Source organism: Hippoglossus stenolepis, chromosome 5 (genome assembly GCF_022539355.2).
Source record: "Hippoglossus stenolepis isolate QCI-W04-F060 chromosome 5, HSTE1.2, whole genome shotgun sequence".
Classification (NCBI taxonomy): Eukaryota; Metazoa; Chordata; class Actinopteri; order Pleuronectiformes; family Pleuronectidae; genus Hippoglossus; species Hippoglossus stenolepis.
In genome coordinates this window covers 23820757-23841860 of record NC_061487.1, presented here as the reverse complement: position 1 = coordinate 23841860, position 21104 = coordinate 23820757, and the positions used below count along the sequence as shown (strand labels likewise).

Below are 21104 nucleotides of genomic sequence, written 5' to 3'. Positions count from 1 at the left end.
CTAATAAAGGAAGTGATGTGATGTCTTTACCCGCAGATTGAGATTGAAACGGAGGTAATGTCATTACACACTGTATGGTATCTTTATAGGATACAGATCACTGACTTCATGGGGCGGAGCCTCTTCTGCGGATAGGATGTTCCATCAGCTGACCGGCTGAGACCGTATCGGAAAGGATCACGTCTCTGTCTCTGCTAACCTGACAACTGAGCCAACGCAGTGATGGAGCTTATATCATTATACATAACAGCTCATTGTGTTGCAGCTGGTCAGAGCCAGTTGATATAATAGACTGTATTTATTCCATATATACCTCATCTACATAGTTGCTTTAAGCATTTAGCTCCTCGCAAACAGGTAACATGGCAATAGACTTACGAGCTGTGTCCTAATTCAGAGGACGAAGAAGAAGTCCGAACTGAAAGGAGATGGTCTGGACTATTTGAGGAGTATCGTAGCTTTGCATGTCACGCCCTTACCGCTGTCACTTAGCAACAGCACAGCCTTTGGACCGGTTTTAATGACCGTTTAGTTTTTTATCATGTGTACCTTTAACTGTCCAGTCGAGTTGAAGACTGATACTTTAAAAGCATCAGACCTTTGGTTACTGCTGTGATCTCTTTGAAAAACAGAAGTTTGTAACCGAAGCCTGTGCATCCTGGGAGAGGTTTGCCCGACAAGGAAAAAACAGTTGGAGCCTTTGTCGCTTCGGGTGAAAGGACGTATTTGCCGGCCGCATTTGAAGGAGCCTTCGGTTGCACCACTTTGATGCACTTGGTTTTCAAATTCAGCCTCTGTAACAATCCTCAAACATTATGTGCAAAAGCATTGCATCAAAACAAAAATGAATGTGAGCTGCAAAAAAAGCTTTCACATACTGAAGGAGGCTGAAAACATGTTGTCCCTTAAAGGTCCAGTGTGTAAGATTTAGGTGAAAGGATCTATTGGCAGAAATTGAATATAAAATAATCCTACTGATGTTTACAATAGTGTGTTTCATCTAAATTGTATGAATTGTTCTTTTCTTTACCCTAGAATGGTTCCTTATATTTAAAAACTTTATATTTACATCTGGAGCAGGTTCTCTCTATGGAGGCCACCATTTTTTACAGTAGCCCAGACTGGACAAACTTAACACCTTCTGAGTTTTTTTGACAACTTAGGTCTACCACAGGTTCTCTTTTATGTTTGGAAGGGGAGGGGTGAGGTGAGGGGCTATTCAGCTGCAACATGACACGTCACCACTAGATGTCACTAAATTCTACACACTGCACCTTTAAGCCAAGTCAAGACAAGGACATGTGTGGATGTAGCTTCAAGTTCACTCAAACTGCTGTAGAGATAAGATATTGAGTTTCTTATCAAGCTTAACTTTTTAACCGCCGTTTTCATAAATATTTATCAGCTTCAGTAACGTTAAATGTAGATGCGATAAAAAAATACAGCAGAGCAAGGGGGGGGGGGGCTGACTAAACAGGTCAGGGCTGTCCCACTCTGGATTAATAGCTGCTTGTTTGCTGAGTGTATTTTGTGCATATCTAAGCTGGCATGGTCCCCTAGGTGAACTGCAGGGATGACAAGCAATACTGCAGAGCAGGGAGAAGCAGAATGCATAAATATGTGAGGTGGGCCGATGGAGGGATCCCTCGGTAGAAGAGCAGATGAGGTGAAGGAGGTAGCGAGAAGGAGGAGGAGGAGTGGATGAGTAATCTGAGCAGCCTCTATCTGTATCCAACTGTTAATGCCTTTTAGATTAAAGGAATCTAGAGACTCGTACATATGCAAGTTTAAGAGAGATGCAGGAATGTGTTTTTAGCAATTAAATTGTTTTTATTTCTGACGTATATATGTTTTTGCATGATTGGCGTTAAAACTACAAATGAAGCGAGTCTATCTGCATCTGTAGTTCATCACTACCCTCCTTTCAATAGAGGGCTACATGTCTTTGCAGCAGGATGCACAACAGCCCAGAGTTTGAACCAACCACCTCGCGTCACGACGGCACAGAGTTACTACCCAGTTACACCATCAAAATAAACTCTCTTTATCCTTTCATCCCCACAGCTGGATGTATCAACCACAGACTTCTCTGGAAACCTTGTGGATGGTCCCACCTTACTACTGATCACTGTCATCGACCAAAATGACAACCGGCCCATCTTCAAAGAGACCCGGTACTCGGGAGAGGTGCTGGAGGGATCCCCCACAGGTTGGTGGCATTGTTATATTAAAGGGCTCCGGGGACAACTGGGGACTCTTATTGGATTTAGCAGGGCAGCGATATCAAACACACACTGATGTGAAGAGATGTGTGTGATCTGAGGTGCGGTGGTACGGTTTGCGATGATGAAATTCATATTTGTTTCCTGGCGGTGTTTTTCTTTCTGGTGATGTACACAAACGCAGATTGCAAACTGCATATAGCTGAATAATTAAAGAACTTAAAGACCAGCATCTTTAATGGGATCACTGCACCTTTACATACAGTTAATATCTTAAGTTGCAGAGGCACTTTATACTTAATACAATATACTTGAGATGCCATTTCATTAGCATTTAAGGGCACATTTCGACAGGTAGGCACCTTACCCATCGAGGCTGTATCCAGTTTCATTCATATTTAAAGGGATCACTTATTATCTACTCACCACTGTGCCGATGGAGGGGGGGGGGGTGAAGTGTTTGAGTCCCCAAAACACTTTTAGAGTTTCAGGGGTAAACAGCGTGCTTTAATTTCTTCATTGAACTTTCCCTTTAAGCGAACATCAATGCTTTATCTATAAATCATTGCGTTAAATATGAATGTGATAAATCAACTGCATAAAAAGTGCTGTAAAAAGCAAAAACATTAATTGAATCAATACTTGGTGTGACTGTGCATATATTTTCTTTTTGAAATAAGTTTAAACATCTTTGAGAACATACCTCAGGTCTTCTGTGGATTAAGGTGGTTGCAGTGTCTCCTGTCTCTTCATGTGATCTCAGACGGACTCAGTGATGTGGAGATCAGGGCTCGGTCTCAGGCCGGACTCCCTCTTTCTTCTGGTTGAAAATGTTCCTACTCTGGCTGTATGTTTAGAAAGCTGTCTTCCACACCTGTAGGCATTTTGCATTGCAGATGCACATTTTGATATCTGAGTGTGCTGGCACGATTTGTCACTCTGGCGATGCTCTTTGAGTTTGACCAAACGGTGCCGTGCTCGAGTCCACGCCAAAGAGAGAAGAGGAGTTTGAACGGTAGATAATACAGAGACATTTAAAGAGGCTGTAGCAACACAGAATGGGATAGTGAGGATGACTGTGGCAGAGGAGGTGGAGTGGATCATCCAGTAAATAGCAGGGTGCGTTAATGCTCCTGTCCACTTATCGGACGTGGCCTAGAGCAAGAAGCTACTGAAGCTAAGTTACTCCTACTACTGCCCAGGCCAGCACCGTGCATTGTGAGATATGTTAGTAACCTATAGCTCATTGTTTGCTAAGATCAGGAGCTATTGGACTTGGTTGTCGATATCTGAAGATGTTGCACCTCTCGTTCTTCTCCAGTTGTGAATGAATGTCCTGTATCGCAGATGTTTTACCTCTGTGGGACCATTATTGAGGCCATTGGTGTCCTCTTGGCTCATCAGTGCTCGTGCAGGAAGGATTTAATGCAGGAGTCTTGTATTAATTTTAGCTAAGTGCGCCGAGAAAACTGACACCTGAGTGTTAGTTCTAAATCAGGGAGTTGTTGTTGACAGCTTCCAGCCTGTATCTGAAGCAGAGGGGGCGACTCTGCACGACCTCTGCCTGTCATTGAGAACATCTCGTGGTCAAATGGTTGAAAATTAATCATTGCGAGGCGAGACTGGCAGAGTCTTTGAGAAGAGTCTTCACCTCCGGCTTCCGCTGTAAATCTCCTCCCTCCTTCACGTGCGTGTGTCAGTTTGTCAGAGTTGCTTCCTTTTTTGGTTCTGTGAGGTTCTGTCACCGCTATCACTGTTACTCCTGTGAAGCAGCGCTCGTAGGAGACGTTTCGTGCCCTCGCTGAGACGGAATATAAATAAATGTACAGTATTTCTATTTCTGGAGGGTTTTACTGTCTTTTACTAATCTTGTGCAGTCTTTTCACATAGTGTGTGTGTGTGTGTGTACTATCCGGTCTTTAAAGCAGGGGAAATTAGCTGTGCTGTGAACTATCATCCACCACACAATGAATAGAAGTGACTCAATGCTTTTGTGGAGGCCGCCACATCCTGGACAAGCTGTCCCTTGCTGTAAACTGCCAGGTTCCATTTGGCTTTTACTGTTGAATGGTTTCCTGTACGAGGCAAAGGGCTTGGATTCATATTTCCTCTCCTGCAACACATTAAAAAATTGTTTATTTTATGCTGGAGACTTTGTTATAAACCTGCTGTGGAAGTGATTGATTTGATTCGCTGTTGTTATTTCCAGTTCTTGGTCGTCCAGTGTTTCCGGCTGCCGTAGTTACGCCGCATGGTGCTGATGATGAAATTAGGAAAAAATCAGTTGCTTTACCCTGTGTGCTCCTGCTGTTCACCTCCAAAGTCTCACCACTGATTCACAGAAATAAAATCCTGCCCCTCAGGTCCAACTGTCAAGTGTCTTCAGGGCAGCGCACAGACTGTTGGCAGCAGGTCTGTTGTTGGATGTAGTTCACAGTCATGGATTCAGAGTTAAAAAGGACAAACAGTAGAATGAAAAGCAGTCAAACTAAAACTTGCAATGTTTTGCACTTTGTTTGTTTTCACATCATTAGCACAAATAGTCAACAGCCAAAAAAATATCACAGGCAGAGCTTCTCAAATAAGATGGATCAGTCAACGCGCACACACACACGCACACACACACACACACACACACACACACACACACACACACACACACACACACACACACACACACACACACACACACACACACACACACACACTGGTCGAGCTTCCCACAGAGATATGTTAAGTGGTTGTCAACTTCATGTTGACGTTGTTTTGTGAATTGCTAACACAGACATTTCCTTTTCAATGATATACATCAGGAATGTAACAGCACGTCATTACCGGCTGTGGAGAATCAGATAATAGTCCCGACAAACGTGCACAGGCAAATCTTGTCAGAATAATTCAGTCAAACTAATTGTCAGGACCGGCACAGTTATTTTGAGGGTCTGTCGCTGTAACATGAAATACCTGAATGGTGTGATATGTGTTTTTTATATTCATAATTTGTATTGTATAGTTTTTTTCCCACTTTCTAGTATAACTCTGCCTGAGTTTCATGCTGTGAACAGTATAGTTGTGCAGCGTCTCCCACACTCAACAACTGTGCTCACTAGTTTTTTAATCCACCTCTAACTCATGCTGCAAAAGGTTTAAACCAATCCTGCCTTCTATACAATGCTGTTTGTTTTTCTCCTGAAGTCACGTTCAATCACGCAACTTGTCCACACTCACGCGCCTAAAATAGTTTGCAGACTGCCATAAACAAACAACAGAAGAAGAATCCTGCGTGTTTCTGAGAATTTACAAGTTTCTGGAATCACCACTGTGAAATTGTTTCTCAGCAAACGATAAGTGAGTGGTCTACGTTCTGGCCAAATCATCTAGTGTGTGCGTTCTGACGATTATAAGATAAAAATTGGTTTAATCTGTCACTTTGTCTGTCGTCCACCTCGTTTTTTTAAAAATCGGTCAAGAGTTGAAAATCCTTTAGTGTGCCGCAGCCTTAAATGATGGAAACACATTTTCTGGAATCTCATTATAAAGCAGTGATGTCAAGAAAAATACGAAAGAGTTTTTTTTCCATGTTTACTTGTTTTGAATATGATGTGAGTTCCTAAACTGGAAAATTAATTGGTACCTTAACTGTAACTCGTGGGCTTCCTGCACACTCGGTCCTACATGAAACTACATGCTTACATAGTGCTTGTGTTAGACGTTTCCTAGTTTGTGTGTGCAGTTTCCACAGACCCTGCCCACACATGACTAATTCCCATCAGGGAAATCTCTTCGGATTCGGATCCAGACAGATCCAGACCTCCCAGAACACCTGAGTCATCACGCTGGAGTCGTTTTTTTTTTTGAAGCCCTCACTCTGATTAGCTTGCAACTTGACTCCGGCTTCTGCAAACTCAGCACCAATACATTTTTTTTTTAAAAACTCATTTCACATTACTGGGTTAGCTCTGATTTCATCCATCAGAGAACTTCTTCTGACTTGGCCCTATAGAATTCAATTTGGTTTGAATGCAATTATCCTTTATTTTATTATATTTTTGAGGAAGCAGAGATTCTTTTTAAGGAAGGTTTTTATTCCTGTAAAGTGCTTTTTTTTTTTTTTGAGTGGATTATAACCAACGTGGACTAAACAAAATGAACTGAAATCTTATTTTACTTTCACCATGTTGTGGTCTGACAGCTCCTCGGTAGTTTAGTTGCCACGGATGCCGGATCCAATTGATCTGGGAGATAAGATGAAGGGTGCAGCTTTGGAGAGCGCGTTTCCTGCAAACGCCAGCAACTCTGTGTTCTAAATAGTCCACTTAGCCGACACGTCAGTGCAGCCTCGGATATCTGTCCGGTAGGAAATGAATCATTGGAATTATTTTCAACAACCTGTCAGTTCCCCATAAGTTCGCTGGTCAGTTAGCAGGACGTTTCTAAAGGAGGTTTTCTTTAGTGTGAGGATGCCACAGACGTCACAGACGGACGGACGCTGTGAAGCAGAGGAGGTGGGAGAAACATACGCACCCTCCCAGAAAAGAAACCCCATAATAAATATACATATATGTGCAGATAAAAAGATTTCCTTGCAGCTAATATTGAGATTATCATCTCAACTGTCTTGGTGATTTTACCTCAACAACATTTTGAAACTTTGAAGTTTCAAGTGAGAATTAAAATGTCCTTTTCTTGGACATGATGAGTGATGAGTTTTACTTTGTCTCCACTGCTGTGTTGTCACACATTAGCTGAAAGGAAGTTGTGTGTGTGTGTGTGTGTGTGTGCCTGTACTCTTATATCTGTGAGGACCATGTTAAGTATAGACCCTACGGAGTGAGGACATTTTTGGAAAGTGGCCGGTCGTCACTTTTCAAAGGGCTGTTTGAGGGTTAAGACTTGGTTTTAGGGTGATAATTATGTTCAGGTTAGGTTTAGAGGTAGGCATTTAATCTTGATGGTTAAGCTTAGGGTAAGGGGATGCAGGTAATGTATTATGTCAATGATTGTCCTCACTAGTGTGTGTGGGTCCAGGTATTACACGTGTTGTTGGGGTCTAAATCTGTTTACACAGTCATATTATGGTGATTTATGGAAATCATTAAATTTTAAGGTGAGGACATGTTTTAGGGTTAGACTAAAGCTACGGTTAGGGTTAGGCTAGTGGTAACTATGGTTAAGTCTCCAGCAAATCAATCTAATTTGTGTGTGTGTGTGTGTGTGTGTGTGGTGTGTGTGTGTGTGGTGTGTGTGTGTGTGGGATCTGGTGCCGTGTGGTTACACTGTAGTGTCTGGGCACCAGGGGAAGCTGTAGGGGAGAATGTCACAGTGCTGTGACATTTCTGTGCAAACTGATAACAAAAGGAAGCCAAAGCCAAAGAGTCTCCGAGCCCTCTCTGTCTCGTCTGTTTACTTCTCCTCTCGTCTTTCTTTCTTCTCTCTATTCCCTCTTTATCTCTTTCATTCTCTTTTGCCTCCATGCCTGCATTCCCTTGGGCTTTGTGCACACATCAGCCTCCTCCATTTTTTCTCTTTCCCCTCCCAGCTCGGCCCGTATTCGCTGTTTCTCTATATTTTCCCCATCTTTGCCCTGTCTGCCAACTTTTAAGAACCTCTGTTATTGTCTCACTTGCTTTTGCACCACTTCACAACTGTTTTTCTTTATTCTGTTTTGACGGGATCGTAACTTTTTGAAGTCTGGGGCTCGGGCATCGGTGACTCGCAATGATGTAAGTGTTTTGTTGATAGATTTTAGTTTTACGCTCCCAGACAGCCACAAACAAGCCAGCATCCCACCTGACATGGCTGAAGGATCTATTTTTTCATTCTCACTTTGTATTTAGTTTTTATTGAAGGATAAAGCAAGTGTTATTCTGTATTTTTCATCCTGTCAACAAATTCCTCGAAAAAAAGACCAAAAGCCAAAGATGTGTTTAATTTTCAGGCTCAGTAATTTCCTAAAACAGCTTGGCCCTGTTCATGTTATCAAATCTATCAAACAGGGTAGAAGCTAATTAGTAAAGAATTATTTTCAGTAGCATATAAATGCACATTTTGTGCTGTGGTGACTATTTACAGCAGCAGAACTGTGTGAGTCATCAACTGAATATAAGCGATAGTGATGCATGTTGATTGTAATAAAGAAACCTGTCAACCTGCTTTAGTGGGACGTACCGGTGGGATTTTTCACACCCCCACTATATTTAATGTTTCCCTACATCAAAATCATCTGCATATTAACTGTGTGTGTACTTGTTTACATATAGGATATTCATTTAAGATTAGTTGGTGACTCGTGTAAAGCATTACACTGAAAAATGTATATTAACAGTCAATTTTCTTTATCTCTTTATTGTAAAAAAGTCCTGACCAGTATGGATTTTTAATACCGATATTGGGGAACCAAAAAATTCAGATACAGACATGTTGGCGAATATATGTGAAGAATATTTCCTAGAATTGTCATAATCAAACACTTATGACAGAAAATGTAATGGAGGCTTGACATTTTTAAACTTAACTATAAACCAAATAACTGTAAATAAAAAGAAAACACAACCAAATATATAGAACTCAAAAGTAAACGTATGTATGAATTAACAGTGTTTATTCTTTAAAGTTAAAGATGGCACATATTGGCAAGCTGAACTGGTATCAATATTTGAAAGGCTCATATCATCCAACCTTATCAATCAACTCATATTTTGGTCGGACTCTATATATCTGCACTGTTTTTAAGTGATTTATTGTTACACCATTGATTGATTGAGCATTTAATGCAAGTTTCACTTCAAGTTCAACCGAAACAAGAACAGTAAATAGGGTAAAACATGCTAAACGGCTGCTTTTGTCATAGATATCTATATATAGATATATATATATATCAGTATTTCACGTCTTGGCAGTTGCTACTATCTGAACTAGAATCTAATTATACTTCATCAAGAGAAAAAAGTTCCTCCTCCCTGCATAGCATGAGGCGATGTTCCATTTACATGCTATATCCCCCATTTCAAACCGTTTATTTGTTGATGCCATCATGGCAACATCACTCGAGAACATCACTGGGAGTCATGCATATTGGCACCGGATTCACAGAGGTAGACTTACTGGGACTACATTTTAGGGACAGGATGCTTTGCTGCAGGAACATGACTGTGCAGGGAATGTCGTGTTTTTCACAAATTCATATTTATCTTTTCCTCTGCCAACACCATGCAGGCGCATTAAATCCAGCATCTAGGTGATATATCTTGTGTAATTGGACATGATGTGGTGTAAATGAAGATATTACTCATAGCCGGGTCTCTGTTTGTGTTCCAGACTAATTTGTGTTTATATCAGAAGTAATTAAGGCCTGAGCTCCTGCTGTGATGGGAGAGAAGGATGGATCTGGTTCACTGTTCACTCTGCTCTGCAGCCGGGGGGGTGGGCAGCATGGATGAAAAAAACTTCCTCTTCAAATTCTCATTTTATTTGAGTACATGTTAAATCTAACACGTCTTTTTCCATCATCATTGTGTCTCGCCATAGCATCTTTTCCATTTGCAGTCCCATGTTCCACTTCCAGGGTCCCTGGCCTTGTGTGGCTGGCTCAGTGGAACGGCTCACTGATGTGTAAATGGAACTGAGCCGTCATTATTGTCAAAGTGTTAATATTTAAAAATATCTGCTGTGAAAAAGGTCTTTGGCAAATCTAAATAAAATAACAACATGGATTTACTGTTATTATTTTTTTTTGGCAAATCCGGTAAATTAATTACCTGTGAAATCGCTTGTTGTTTTTGGCCGAGTTAGACACACTTGTTTTCCACACCTTCTCCATAGAAGCTCACCCAGTTTACCCAAGAGACCTTGTTTCTATAAACCCCTGGTGCAGGGGAGACATCAAATTGATATCCTGGTTAGAATAACAAGGGAGAAAGCAGAATATGCACATTCTCCATCACTACTATAAAGAAAAAGACACAATTATACTATATAATCATTGTCATAGTCTAAGGCAAAGTTCCTTTAAGATATTTACCATGTAAATATATTCCTAGGTTTAACAAGTCTGCATGCTAATATTACTGCCATACAAGCCAGTAGCCAGTCAGATTCACCTTTAGCCTCAGCGTACCCTCAAGTTTGGCCTGTATCATTTATCTCGAGGCCAGTTTAGAATTTTGGTAATTAAATCTATTGTTTTGGTTATAATTGAGAATAAAATCATGAAAATCACAACAGTAGCATCGAGGATCATCCACCAACCAATGGCTCAGTGTTTGAATCCCCAGCTCCTGTGAATGGGTGAATGTAGCTGGTGGTAAAAAAGGCTTTGAGTAGATGATAAGAAGTGTTATATGCAAATACAGTCAGTTCTTAACTGGCCGAGGAGAATCAATAGAAAAAAAACTATAACCCATTAGACTCTACACATGCTTACTTGATACATGTCATTCAAGGTTTTTAGCATATTATCAATTATGTTAAAGTTGTTTTGATGTGCATGTAATTATGTGTAGAGAATGGAAGTGAGACAGGTGAGACGAGGGTTTATAACAGGTTATATTCTGGTCTGTGTGGGCGAGCTTGCACCAAGTCAGGAAAAAACTCAGTCATTCTCGTACATAAAAAGTGAAGCAGACAGTAACACGGCCTCTAGTCCTCCGCCCACAGCAGCACAGCAACTTTCACCAAAACAAAAAAAAAAAAGGTGTAGGCAAGAAATCATGAAAATTGGGCCTGAGGAGCACAGTGGCTGTATGCTGAGCACTTGTCTGGGACCATGCGTCACTTGTCTGCAGCGGTGGCCAGCACACGGCTACAGAATCGTCTAAACTGCAGTCATTACGGTTTCTGTCCTGTGCCCCCCCGTGCTGCTGTAGCTGGCCCCTCGATCTCTGAGCATATGCCTGCTGCTGTGCTGCCGCATCAGAACTGCCACATACATCGCAGGACAGGGCTCGCATCCTGCCGGCATGCAGGAAAGGGGGAGGGGGGGGGGAAGAAATAAAGAATTCAGCAGAGTGAAAGGTGAAAACAAAATCAATACTGAATTGCGGGTGTGTGTGTGTGGGTACCTTTGGTAACTTCGAGGAAGGCTAGTAGCTGGATTTGAGGTCGAGGCCGAGAGGAAGCAGGAGGGAGATTGATTCAGGGGAAAGATAATGATCCGAATGAAAGATTACACCAAAAATGGCAGGTAATTTGTGGCATGACGGTGCATTAAGGTCTCTACCACCCCCCCCACCTCCACCCCCCTCTCTCTCTCACTCCCTCTCACTCTCTTTCCCTTTGTTAGCTGGAGAACAGTCTGTCCAGCACCCTACCAGGTGACCCGCTGTCCCACAATGCCTCATTATCAGCTTGTCAGACTGGAGAAAGCCTGGCAAATTAATGTCCAAGGTATCTACTGAGGGCTGCTGCCCAATTAACTCCCGGGCATTGTTGTGATGGGATAAATGAGTTCCCCCCCCCCTTGCACTTATGGATGTGTATGTACACGTTGCCATTTGGTTTAGCCGAGTAATAAGCCCAATAAGGCCAACTTTTATTTTTTCCTCTAATTACTCGGTGACCTCATGCTTGGCTCCCCGCGTCGAAACTGACAATAACTCGGTGGCACGCCGCTGACATCACGCCGCTGACATTTTCACGTGGAAGATCGCACGCTGAATAACGAGCGATGGAAAAGCGTCGGCATCTGCATTCCGACCACATCGGCCGCACCGCCGTGTGTTTGTCCTCACGGCCAGTTGATAGAAATGCTAAATCCAATCCAGCGAGAAACTCTTCGGGTATTCGCTCATTCATATGCATCTGTTCTCCTTTCACGAGTGAGGCATCATTGATTTTTCTGAGCCCTCTTAACTGAGCTATCTTCTTTTGAATTACCATAGGGAGCGATGTGCATTACACCACTGAGGGCGAAAAAATTGCATTCTAAATGGGCTTTATTTTCAATAGTGATTTGATCTGAATATATGTGAATGGGATTTTATTTGGATACATTTCTGTGGTTTGGAGTAAATTATTTCGCTCCCTTGTGGGTTTGATGTGGTTCCACGCGTCATTTTAAGGCTAAATAGCATCAACATCCATCTCCACCTCTCCTTCTTCTCCTTTCCATGCTGGATTGTTATGTAGATGGAGATTTGTGCCTAATTTCAGAGAGAGAAGTATAGTTTTGTTGCGGAATATGACAGAGAATTGGAAATTCAAGGTGGGACAATGGTCTCAACTCCAGTGCTTGAGTGCTGCCAATCTGTTAAAGAGTTTTATTCTCCTTTGCCCCAAAGTCCCACCTCGACTCGGGCTTGATTATCCGTCCCTCTCTCCGTCCTCCTACTCGCAGTCCAGCAGACAAACCAATCTCCCCCCCATCGTCCCTTTTTTTTTGCTCCTCCTCCTCCCGGGCGACAAAAGACAGCTGTTGCCCCTCATTGCACTCTAGGTTTCTCCAATTTAGATTATCTCCCCCTGTTGGTTTCACAAGACCGATCCCGGCCATCGCAGCTCGTCCCCATCGGAAACCAGCACCTCAAAAAGTCTGAACAGAAAAATGTGACCAGAAGACAAAGGGAAGCAGATATTGAGTTATTAGATGAGCAGGTCGCTGGTTATGTTGCAGCAGTAACACTTTAACAACGTGAAATCAAAGGATGAGGCCACGTTTTTACTCCAAGCCTTTCACACGACAACACTCATACATCACCAGACAGTTATCCTCCGTGTGTTTATTCGAGTTCGTCTGTTGTCGCACCTCTGTGGACCGCACTGACATTTATTATTGGACCGTTTGATATTACATTTTTTTTAAGATTTCATGCCAACATCACTTATCCCATCATGTACAGCATTTGTTGTTGTTATTTTTAAATTCAAAGCATTGCTTCACACTGGTAACTACAGCCTCACAGAGCTTCTAACAAGGCTGCAGACTTGTGTCAGTTTATCTGTGTCAGTGTCAGTGACCCAGCACTGCCGCCCTCGGATGGATCCAAAGGTTTTGTTATCCAGAACTTGAAGAGCAGAGTCTATCGATCAGCTGACATTTCTACTATAGTACGACATAACTAGAGCCTGACTCATATGGATGTTTCAGGGCCAATACCAATATTAGGCAATATATATATCGAAAGAAAATCACTCCTAAGATGTCATTATGAAACCCTCATGACAAAGAAATGTAATTAAGTCTTGATATTTTACAGTTTAACCTTGAACTTTATTATAGATAAAAAGGAAAACAAAAATTAAACCAAATATATTGAACTTGAATACTAGAAAAAATATCCAATTGTTTAATGTAAAACATAAATGCTAATTTCTCCTGCATTGTTTATTCCACACATCCTGCATTAGACTCTGCTGATATTCTAGGTGATTAAAAATAGCAAATATGGAAATATAACATTCTCCGTCCGTGTTGTTGCCACATTCAGTTTCTCCATTTGACTCTTGTCTCTCCTGTCTTTCTGCATTTAGTTGATAATTACTGAAAAAATAATTAAAGCGCCGTGTATTTATAGCGTGTTTACTCCAAGGACATCTCAAAGCGGGGGAAAGGAAACGGGGACTTAAAGTTGTTTCTTTTCAACGATTGTAGAAAAGTCAAAAGGATTCCAATTAAGCTCATGATTAGCATCACCCCGGCTGACTGGAAATAGCCGGGAGCGATATCGTCACGTTTTTTCACAGAGGGCTGGGAGATGACTCACAAACACTCCCACCAAGCGCTACCTCTCGCTGTCTTTCTTCTCAGCGGTGTGGCACTTCATTTCTTTCATTAAGACGCTGATCAGGCCGCAGCATTCTGATGAGAGTGTGATTGGAAGAGACTCCTCTATATAGACAGCCTGTCATTTTGGAAATTACTTCTGCGTGTTGGCGCCGAACCTCGACTGTACACGACTACTCCCTCGCCCTCCTTTCCTTCTCTCATCTCCTGCGACCGACCTGTCGTTTATTTATTTTTTTCTTTCTAGATAACGGCGAGTTGTCCACCACTGGGTATTGGGGCTGCGAGAAGCAACAGATAAGCCGAAGGGCAAAAAAAAACAACCCCCCTCTTTGATTGAGTATTGATCTGGGATTGTCAGACAAGCTTGGACGACAGAATTCACACATGAGAACAAGGCGCCGCCTTGTTCTCATGTGTGAACTCTGTCCCGCTGTGCATTTTTCTGCTGTAATCAACCCTGCACGGCAAAGTGATGTTTCCATCAGCCGGGCATTACACGGTCCTGTCATGATCATATATATATATATATATATATATATATATATATATATATATATATATATATATATATATATATATATATATATATATATATATATATATAGCGAGCTACGATCATGTGGTCACCGCTCCTGTGGCAACACCCCCCCGAACGGTCGCGGGCGGTAATGGAATTGTCAAATCCCTCGATATCACGCCACATGCTGCACGTCACCTTTAAGCAAAGGAATTTGTGTTTCATGACATTTCACCACTGAGTAATGAAACCACGGGTAGAAATCAATAGGAACGGGACAATGTGAAGTGTTTTCTGCGAGAAGCTCACACAGCAGTAACTACCTGTTCTGGGATCTGTACTGATAAGAGGTTCCAGTTGGGTATAGCCATGTGGAGTGATGGAAAGATGGATTTTGGGGGCGTGTTCCTTTTTTCTCCTCTTCATTTATTTTTATTTTCCCTCTTGACAGCTTGAAAAATGGTTGAGCGATGAAAATAAACATATAGCTCTTGATAAAAATAGACCGCTGTCAGAGTCATATTTCCCTGAAGCTTTATAAAAATTGCTTTTTCTGCATTCATTCATCAACAAACGCACTGGTTTGTTTGGTCCCAGGAGGAAACACTGGTGCAGTATTTATGTTCCAGACACACAACAGAGAAGCGTCTAATTGCCTTCATGAATGCTTTTATGGTTTTGAGCACTGGAGGTAATTTTTTGGCGTCGTGAATCGATTCCTGAAAGTCTGAGCCAGTAATTGAAACAGCAAGTCCCCTGCACCCAGCGTGTTTTATTAGTAATTATTGACAGATCGAGATCCTATATTCCATTTTACAGGCTCGCGTCTTATGGTGGCTGTTATGAAACGCGCCATTTCATCTCGTCGTGGAAACGTCAATCACGCCAAAGATGTGATTATTAAAGAAATGGAGATTCTACGATTAGTGTGGCCATAAACAACTGTGGATTTAATATGATCTCATATACTTGCATTTAATAAAGAGCAGGGTCTTACTGGGGAAACATAACATTTACATTTTCAAATAAAAGTTGGTATTAACATAATGTCTGTGTCGCAAACAAAGGAAGAAAAAGTCTCCAGCCTCTAGTCATCAAATAATATGTCAAAGAATAATACTTTAATATGTTGAGAGGGTATTTTTACTTGTTTTCTACTGTCCCTGTGTTTTTTGGGACATTCCTCCTTGGCCGGTTGTCTGGTAATCTGTTTACTTTAATGTGAACGATATCTAATGACGATCAGCACCATCACGTATCTTTTCTCACAGTTTATCTTTCCCTTAAAAGCTCAGGAACACTGTGCACCTCCTTCATCATTTTTAAATAATTCATAAACAGTGGCAGCTGCCCTGCGTCATCTCCTCTTTTTTTTTTTTTATGTTTGCAAAGGTTAGAGGTCTAGGGATAATAAATGGAGTCCAATGTGGCATGAAGTCCTTCCAATTCATCATATGGTGATATCGTAATTAAAAGAGAAAAGAACAAGAAACTTAATAACATAAAGCGTTCATTAATTTTCTATTTCAGGCCGATGTTGTTTAAGCGATTCTGACAAACAGACCGGCTCACTAACTCCCCTGACCTCTTTTGCCTTTTCTCCTCGTAAGCAAACCATAATTGTGTCCTCAAGGACGAGTGTCTCCTCGCTGAACTCTGCTTTACTTCTCCTCTCAAGTCCTCGTGACAGAAACTGTACAGTGCACAGCACAAAAAAAAGAAAAAGAAAAATGTCAGCAACTTCCGACTTGACATCCAACACAGTGCGTAACTGTTTATTATGCTGACGCCGAAATGACTTCAAGAGACCTCTGGCAACATTTGCCAGAGGAAAGTTGAGGAGTAGGAAGCACGTGCACAAGTAGTGCAGACACACAAACACACACACACATAGAGAAGGTAGACAAATAACACTTTAAAAACAATGAATTAGCTAAATAAGATGTGCTACAGAGGAGGCCCCCATCAGGTTTAACACCAATTAGCCGTGTTTGTCTGCTGTTTTTAAACAGCACAATTTAGTTTGGCTGTTATGTGTGTTTTCTCTTCCTCTTTTTGTCTTTCTCACACACGTTAAAGCACCAGCTGCACTGATATTGAGTTTTATCTACAAATATTCTCCATTGTTCCATCCATTTTTGGTGTGTCCATGAATCATCATATAGAAAATGACTTTATAGAAAACTAGAAGCCGCACCAAACTGCACACACTCGTGGATAACAGTCCCCTAAATATGCTTCATTCTTTTTTTTATTAGGATCCATCTAGTGTTCCCTGGAAAATATCAAAAAAGAAAAAGCCCAATTAAGAAAGTGAATCTGTCCCTTTGTTCGTATTCTGCCAAAAATGTACTGGGATGTTTCTTGGCCCAGGTCCCATCCTTCGATGAAGTTTTGTGAAGAATGTGTTCAGTTTGTCTGTAATCCTGCAGAATAACAAAGAAACAGACAAAAGCAGATCTCAGTCAGCTGTGAACGTGACAGTTATTTGAAGCAGGGGAAGTCATTTTGGGACATTGCCACCATGTTGGATGAAAATATCTACGTGTCGGTTTAACAGTCACTTCACAGCAGGCTACAAACTAATGCCTGTGTGTGTGTCATCCTCTGTGGACCTGTGTGTGTGCGTATGGATCATATATGTCGGATGTGAGGAAGCGTCTTGGTCCCTCCCAGGTGGACGTCCCTGTCCCACTAATCACCTCCTCACTGGCCTCCTTAATGAAGCAGATTGCATCAAGTTGCCTCATTCACTTTCATCCGCACCCAGAGGAACAATGACCTCGAACCTGTAATGAAGTTACAGTAATGACACTGTTCCCGGATCAGCTCTATTTCATCCGGTAGTGGAGGTATTGCGTTCCTGTTGCCGGAGCAAATGAAAAAAATTCACCTGCTGTGTATTTCCAACCCATTGTGAATTGAATATATTTATTTATTTATTTATTCTTTTTGTTGACACTGATGTAAACAATCAGAAGAGTCGGAGGGGGCCTCCTGGGCCGAGGTGCTCGTCCTGTATATTTGATGGGCGCAGAGATTCAGTCCGCCATGGCTGATGTATTCTTGAGTGACATTTTATCTCGGCAATCTTGTTGATCTTAATGAGATTTCTGTCCTTCATTGAGTGTGGTGCACGCGCGCCGGTGTGTGTGTGCACGTCTGCGGTGGCTGCGATTAAGTGGAAAAAGAGCCCCTATCAAACAATTTGTTTCTGACAGCCAGGGCTTACAGCTTAGAGGAGGCGGGACCTCTGCTGACCTTGGACTGCTGACTGGACTGAGGAGGCTTATATGACACTCGCAAGATTTTCTCGCTAAGACGACATTCAGGTCGATTACTGGAGTCAGGAAGCTGCAGAACTAGTTTATTAGAGGGACCACAGCAACAGGATCTTTATGAAGAACAGTGGGAGCTATCATGCTCAGATCTGTAAACCATCAAAACAAGATAAAGGTCTTACTTTTCATTCACAACAATGTCATCTGAGTGGATTCGTCCTTTATTCTCCAAACTGCATGCCCAATGAAAAGCAGTGCTTTAATAGACCCAAGTTCCAGTATGTTTAAATGCTGTATTGTGATTACTGTCCTGCTGCTAGTTCACAGACGTGCTGTGAGCGCCTGCACCAAACAACACATTAATGCCTGCTTTATGTCTCGAACACAGCCGGATAACAAATGAGCGCGAGCGTGCGCGCAGGCCACTACATTAACCATGCACTTTGGGTCTTGCCTCTAGTTGCATCAGAAGTGAAAGCATAAAAGGGGGCGAGTGCAGGAGAGGAGCCTGGATCTTCACACTGCACATAACAGGTTATTGTGTTTTCAGAGTTGGCTGCCTTTTATGGACCATTCGCTTTTACACAGCAGGTGTTCCCCGAGATGAGATTTATTTTGATATAGATCTGTATTATCAAAATGGGCTTTTTTATCTCTGCCACTAAAGATCTCATCAGCGCTGCTTTTCTGTAAAAGGTTAAATGTTCTGCACGGTAAAGAAAACACGGTCCAGCGTGTGCTACAGAAACAAAACTCCAGATTTACTACGGAGAGGGATATGTCAGAACTACTTCCTGTGTAACTTCACAAAGAGAATGAATCAGTCTTTACACTTTTATCATCTGTTTTAATTCTAACGATGGAAACAAAACAAGTAAATCCCACCTTCTATTCCATAAAAAGTCAATGTTGTGCAGCTCTGTTGAGAGAAATGACACGAGAGGAAGCAGAGAAGCCCGATTCTGTGTCTTCAGTGAGTTTTGCACTACACTGCACACCAGACCTCCACCTGCCTTTGGTATTGCATCAGTGCAGCTATTTCAAAAAATAAAAAAAAGTCAGACAGGAGAGAGGAGAGAAAATATTCTTTTCATGCCCTGCTGCTCTCGCAGTAGAAATGTAGATACAGTAAATAAAAAGGTGGGGGGGGGGAAATGAACTCAAAAAGACGACATTTGGCTGCAGGGCAATGTGTTTCCAAACAGAACAAAGCAAAGGATTCATCGGTGCCTACACAATAACACAGCTTTAATTAATGCTCAATGTGTCCGTTGCAGGGAGGTTTGTGTGAATGTAGTTGTTCCCTATTCGACCTCTGAGTTAAGCAGATGTCTCCTTATCGCAGTTTATCCTCTTCTCATGTGGAGGACAGTGGCTAAAAAAAAACAAACGCCTGTGCGCAGAACTTTGATGTGGAGTCACACACAATCATCCCCCGGTTCCTCAGTGTCACTCGCGGATTACTGCAGACAAATATGAGCAATCCCATTTGTTGCAACAAATACCCCCCCCCCCCCCGAATCGCAGTGGGTTGTGTGGCTGTGCAGCGTCCATCAGCCGTCACTGTCAGGCTGCATCTCTCCAGCCCGGCTGCTCATCCCAGCCTCTTTCCCACAGTTCTGCTGTTTAACTCCTGCTCTCTCTCTCTCTCTCTCTCTCTTTCTTTCTTTCTTTCTTTACTTGCCTCCTCTGCAAATCTCCTCGGGAATGTGTTCTGGTCCACGCGGCTCAAATGTGGACTGTGAGAATTTAATACTGTGCAGTACATTGCTAACAGTGTCTCCTCTGTAGCAAGACTCACCCGATAGCAACACCCACCCTCACATGGTAATAGCTCGGGCCACTGTTGGTATAAGTAAACAGTTTGGATCCTCTGATGGTGAAGTTTCCTCGCTCTGCCAATACTGGAGACATGGGAAGATAGCTTTTATTAAGTTTGGAGCTACAAAGTATGTTCACAGTGTAAAAATGCTTTGTCATACAGTCACTGTACTGCAGGAAACTCAGTAATGCAACCAATATGGATTATTAAGAGCTGATACTGATATCTGGGGCAATAAAAAAATGAAAATGGAAAAAGAAAATGGGCAATACCATCACTAAATTGGCCAATGTATATATAATGATTCCTAAGATGTTGTAATCAAACCCTTGTGACAAAGAAATGTAATCAAGGCTGGAGGTTTTACCGTTTAAACAAACATTTTATAATTAGTAATTATAAAAAGAAAACACAAAAACAACCAAATACATTAACTTGAATTTGTTTAACATAAACATAGTTATTCATTTAAATTCATATTCAGAAATATAAACGCAGATACTGATGTTTGTGAAAGGCTCATATCAACCATTTTTTATTGGAAAACCAATAAATATATTTCGCTCTAATCAATACTTTGAATGATCCTGATCACAAGGTCTGAAGTGGAGGACAAACATATAACAGCGAAATACTGGCAATACTTTTATTTTTACTTTAACTGTGACCTATTCAGACAATTAAGGAAGGAACTGTGTTTTCATATTAGCACAGAATCAGTGTTTTATCTTCTTCTTTCATTCATAAATGATGTATCAGGGTCAGAGCGTGTCAAAGGGAGCAGCACATATTTTAACAAGCAGGACTCCTCTTCCTCTCCACAGTGGGTCTGGTGCTGTGACTCACTCTCAGCCCCGCTCCCCTCTTCGTCTTGTGCCTGCGCCTCTGCCCTGCTGAACAGTAGCTGCTCCGCACTGATTGCCTCCTTTTCCTGGGTGAGATCAGATGAATGCCCACTAATGGATTTTCAGTTTTATTCACTGAGCCTCTAGTACAGAATTAGAGGGATTTTCTGGGGGGGTAATTAATTGAAGTGTCCCTTTAAAGGGGAAGTATCTTTTGTCTTTTAATTTAGTGAGCGGAGTCATTAGTTGGAACTTGGTGAACTGGTGATTCACACGTTCCCAGCTGAGGAACTGGAGCCGTTTGGGGACTTATATAGGTGGTTATCAGTCCTGAGATCTAATGACTACGTTGGAACATCATTGTTAATCTTGTTAATCATTTCCAGTGGAGATGTGCACCTATGTCATGTCATTAATCTTCCTTTTCCACATTAGACTTTGAGGTGCAAGGAAAGTAAAGCAGTCGACGTTGAAGGAAACGTAAAGTGGAAATTGTCCCCTCCAACGACACACACCTGTCACATGTATTCATGTATGTAGGCATATTTGTATTTGTGTTTTTTCCCACATGTTTGCATGTGTAAACCTTTGATTGAGCTTTGACATAGATGTGTCAAGTATGAGTTGGACATTACATTTACTCAGTGGTTGCCCTGTCCAACATACATAGAGAACAGCCACTAACACTGGCCTAA

General features: G+C 41.8%; 1 protein-coding gene across 1 annotated transcript in view; it reads left to right on the top strand.

Moving 5' to 3' along the window:
- Nucleotides 1–21104, top strand: part of cdh13 (cadherin 13, H-cadherin (heart)) — a 283404-nt gene that overhangs the window by 149390 nt on the left and 112910 nt on the right. The window contains exon 7 of the mRNA XM_035155785.2: nucleotides 2065–2209. Coding sequence (XP_035011676.1) covers nucleotides 2065–2209 — 145 coding nt within the window. The remainder of the gene's footprint in view (nucleotides 1–2064; nucleotides 2210–21104) is intronic.